Here is a 3,576-nt window from a genome sequence, read left to right on the forward strand (position 1 = left end):
TGCTCTGTTAGGAGCCTTGTCCGGTTAAAGACATTACAATAGGTTCTGTTAGGAACCGATCCTGTTAGGGATCACCCGGTTAAGGGATGGCTATAATACCCGGTTAAGGGTTAAACCCGGTTAGGGTTACCTTGTTAGAGGATTTCAAGAACTCAATAGCTAAAGGATCTCCAGAGCTTTATAGCTTCCCAGAACTCAATAACTTCGAGTTACCCTGTTAGAGGATTTGTATCAAGTCGGTTAAGGCTACCCTATTAAGGGATTTCACAACTGTTGAAGTGGTTAAAGATCAACAGGAATTACAATGATCTGGTAACAACACTCAATGCTAATGCAGATCCGTTTTGGCTCCTCTTCACCTTCTGCACACTCACTTTGCAGGTATCTCTTCTCTCCTTTGGTCTGGCAAGAATCATGTATCACTTCCCTTGGATACACACATACAACTTTTGCCAACAACTTTAGAAAGAAACACAACATCGACCTTATAGGAAACAGACAGGTTGATGGCAAAAACCCTAAACCTTAAACTTGTTAGGTTAAGCAATTCAAACGGTTCAATCTTGACCATTGAATCATACTACATTAAATGCAACAATCTTGAATCGATCTCAAGACATTCTCCATCGTCCATTATCCACCGATTTCATGGCGGTTGATAACCCATCACGCGTTATCACCGTTTGACAAACTTCGCACATTCCCAAGGTAGATAGGGATAGTCTTCTTCATGCAAGATCCTTCACACGCACAAAGCTTACGTGGCAACACGATCTGTTCTCCGTTATACTGCTAACTCATCACACAAAGATCACCGATTGAGTCACACAAGCTTGAGGTACTCCAACCGGAAATCCTGAAGTGGAAACTACCTACCAACTGGTAGTCATACAATGCTTCCATGTGCCGGTTCCCATAACTACATGCCGGTTCACCGTGAGCAAATATACCACTTCACTTTGGCATATATACCGGTTCACACATATGCTGGTTCTCTCTTCTCACATATCACATATGCTAGTTCACTTCATATCACATATTGACATCAATGACAACATACAATATCATTATGTCCTTATACCAGTTCACATAATGCCAACATATGATGGGTTAATAAAAGAAGTGCATAGAGGCATTGGAATTTGAGAAAAATGTGGCATGGTGGGATTGAGCCCCAATAGGATCCTTAACAAATATAGGGAAAGAAAGTTCTTTTGATGAAAATCTTATTTTAAACTAAGATTGTTATATAATTATAATTGAAAATAGGATAATTAGGTTTTAGTTCTTCTAATTTTATTATGTTGATGAATGTTTATTGTATTATTCTATATGATAGATGAAAAAATTAGGAATTCACATCTTGATTTGCACTTTGTGACTTGTGACATATCTATATTGATGAAGAAATAGGTTGTGGACACAATCTAATTTGACATACTCTTCTTCCATTCAAATTGGCCTTTTATCACATATACATCCTTTGTTGATATGCAATTTGTGTAGAACTCCTTTCTTTGATATGAAGTTAAATAAAAAATATAACACTGTCTATTATAAATAAGAGGGAAGAAAATGGACCTCCTTGATGGTATTCTAGGGATACCCAAGTAGCTTAGCTAATGTAAAAAAATCCAAGACACGTATGTCTTGCTTAATTATTTAACTTATTTTCTAATAACTTATTCTTTTACACCAAGATTTATCTTGAGCAACATTCCTAGCTTACTAGCTTAATTATTTGACTTATTTTCTAATAACTTACTCTTTTACACCAAGATTTATCTTGAGCAACATTCCTAGTTGAAGATCAATTATAAACTAAACTTAAAAGAGCATGAAAAAAGAACATGATCTACGCATCCTTAACAAGAGTTGTTAATTTCACAGTATAAGCACTCACCATTAAATCATTTACATTTATAAGAGACCATGGAAACAACCTTCAAATCCTTATCAAATAATCTTTCATAGTAGCAGAAATAACTTCTCATTTCAAATAATTTTGTTTTAAACTAGATCTAGAATAGAAATACAAAAGTATCTTAATATTAAAATTCATAACATCTTCAAATGAATCCATACACCCTACAACAACATTTATTTTTAAATCACGTTGATTAATTACTCTACATTATAGAACATGGATTGGAATCGATTCCTTCTGTATCATAGACATGCCAAACATAACAATTTGGGCAGCATTTTGGAAGATTTTCCTCCACCTTATCTTCCTTCTTTTTCTCTTTGATTTTTATAGCAGGCCCAACGCTTATTATTTCTGCTTCTATATTCTTGCACTTTCTCATTTTATTAATAATTTTCACAGGATCCACTTCCCCAACAACAGTTAGAGTGTTCTTCGATCCATCAGCTTCAATGGAGTCTACTCCTGTATTATTTACATACAAACCCATTAGAAGATAAAATCCACATTAGAAGAAATATAAAAATTTATTGAAGTTATCTCTACTTATTTTTTAATGTAACCTTCATTAAAAGATACCAGTTCTATACCTTGAAATTTTGCAGCAGTCATCATAACTTTCTGTTTGCATTTGCAACAACAGATATCCACATTAATCACTGTACTCTTCTGCAACAACATTATCAGAATAATATATTACATGAAATTGCTTAAACTTGAAATATAATAGAACGGTATTTTATTGAATGTTAGAAACTGCAAACCTTCATAGCAGCAGCTTCAGTAAATCTATGTATAGATTGTGTATACTAAATCCTGACTTATATTTACAATTGCAGATAGCTGTCTTATATAATGGATAGAATGTGTATGCTCAATCTTGAATTTTATTTATAATGGCAGATAGCTGTCTTAAAAGTCAGGTAGAAACTCACATAAAAAGGGGAAGATTTGTTTTTTCCTTGTTCACTTAGGTTTATTTAATTGTTGTCAGTACTGATTTTTTAAAACCAAATTAATAAATTTGGTATAAAATTAAATGATTTATAAAGAAGATTATTATAAATCATATTTTGTAATGGATAATATTTTTGATGAATAGGTCTTTTCTATTAATTTAAAATATTAAAGTACATATTCACAAAAAAAGATCGGGGGATACAAGATCACCCTGAGAGTCACACGGGGTTGGCCGGAATAAAAAAAATAAAATTATTCATCAAAAACCTTCCTCAAGCAGCCAAAGCAGAGGCAGTCCAGGGAGGAGGATCATGATCATCTTTCTTGCCCCATACATTAGCGGGGTCAGGAGTCAGGTTCGGCACGGACCACCCAACTTGGAAGGGGTGGCAGAAAGCCACCCAGAGCCATCACCAGCAAGAGGAGCAAAAGTCATAGAAGGCCACCCCCAGGCAGAGCCACGACGCGGAGGAGAAGCCAAGGGGCGTCTCCAAGCATTGTCTCTCCTGCCAGAGGAGCGGTGAGGAGCCTAGGACCGCGGGTCTGAGAGCGGCAGGCAGAGGAACTACGACCGCAATAGTGGCCACGGGGCAGAGTGCAGTAAGAAGAGACAAAATCCGGTGACACTCTGACAACAGCACAAGGGGCATTGCCCTAATGCTAGAGGAGCTCTTAGGACCACTTTGTCA

General features: G+C 36.1%; 1 protein-coding gene across 1 annotated transcript; it reads right to left on the reverse strand.

The window, feature by feature from the left end:
* Nucleotides 1–2,090: 2,090 nt before the first annotated feature.
* On the reverse strand, nucleotides 2,091–2,766 carry LOC131048977 (heavy metal-associated isoprenylated plant protein 39-like). The gene is made up of 3 exons (XM_057982957.2): nucleotides 2,692–2,766; nucleotides 2,518–2,596; nucleotides 2,091–2,392 (listed from the first exon to the last, which is right to left on the reverse strand). Exons 1-3 carry the CDS (start codon nucleotides 2,695–2,697, stop codon nucleotides 2,130–2,132), a joined length of 348 nt encoding a protein of 115 aa, XP_057838940.1. The 5' UTR covers nucleotides 2,698–2,766; the 3' UTR covers nucleotides 2,091–2,129.
* Between the last annotated feature and the right edge of the window lie 810 nt (nucleotides 2,767–3,576).

Source organism: Cryptomeria japonica, chromosome 4, assembly GCF_030272615.1.
Source record: "Cryptomeria japonica chromosome 4, Sugi_1.0, whole genome shotgun sequence".
NCBI classification, from domain to species: domain Eukaryota; kingdom Viridiplantae; phylum Streptophyta; class Pinopsida; order Cupressales; family Cupressaceae; genus Cryptomeria; species Cryptomeria japonica.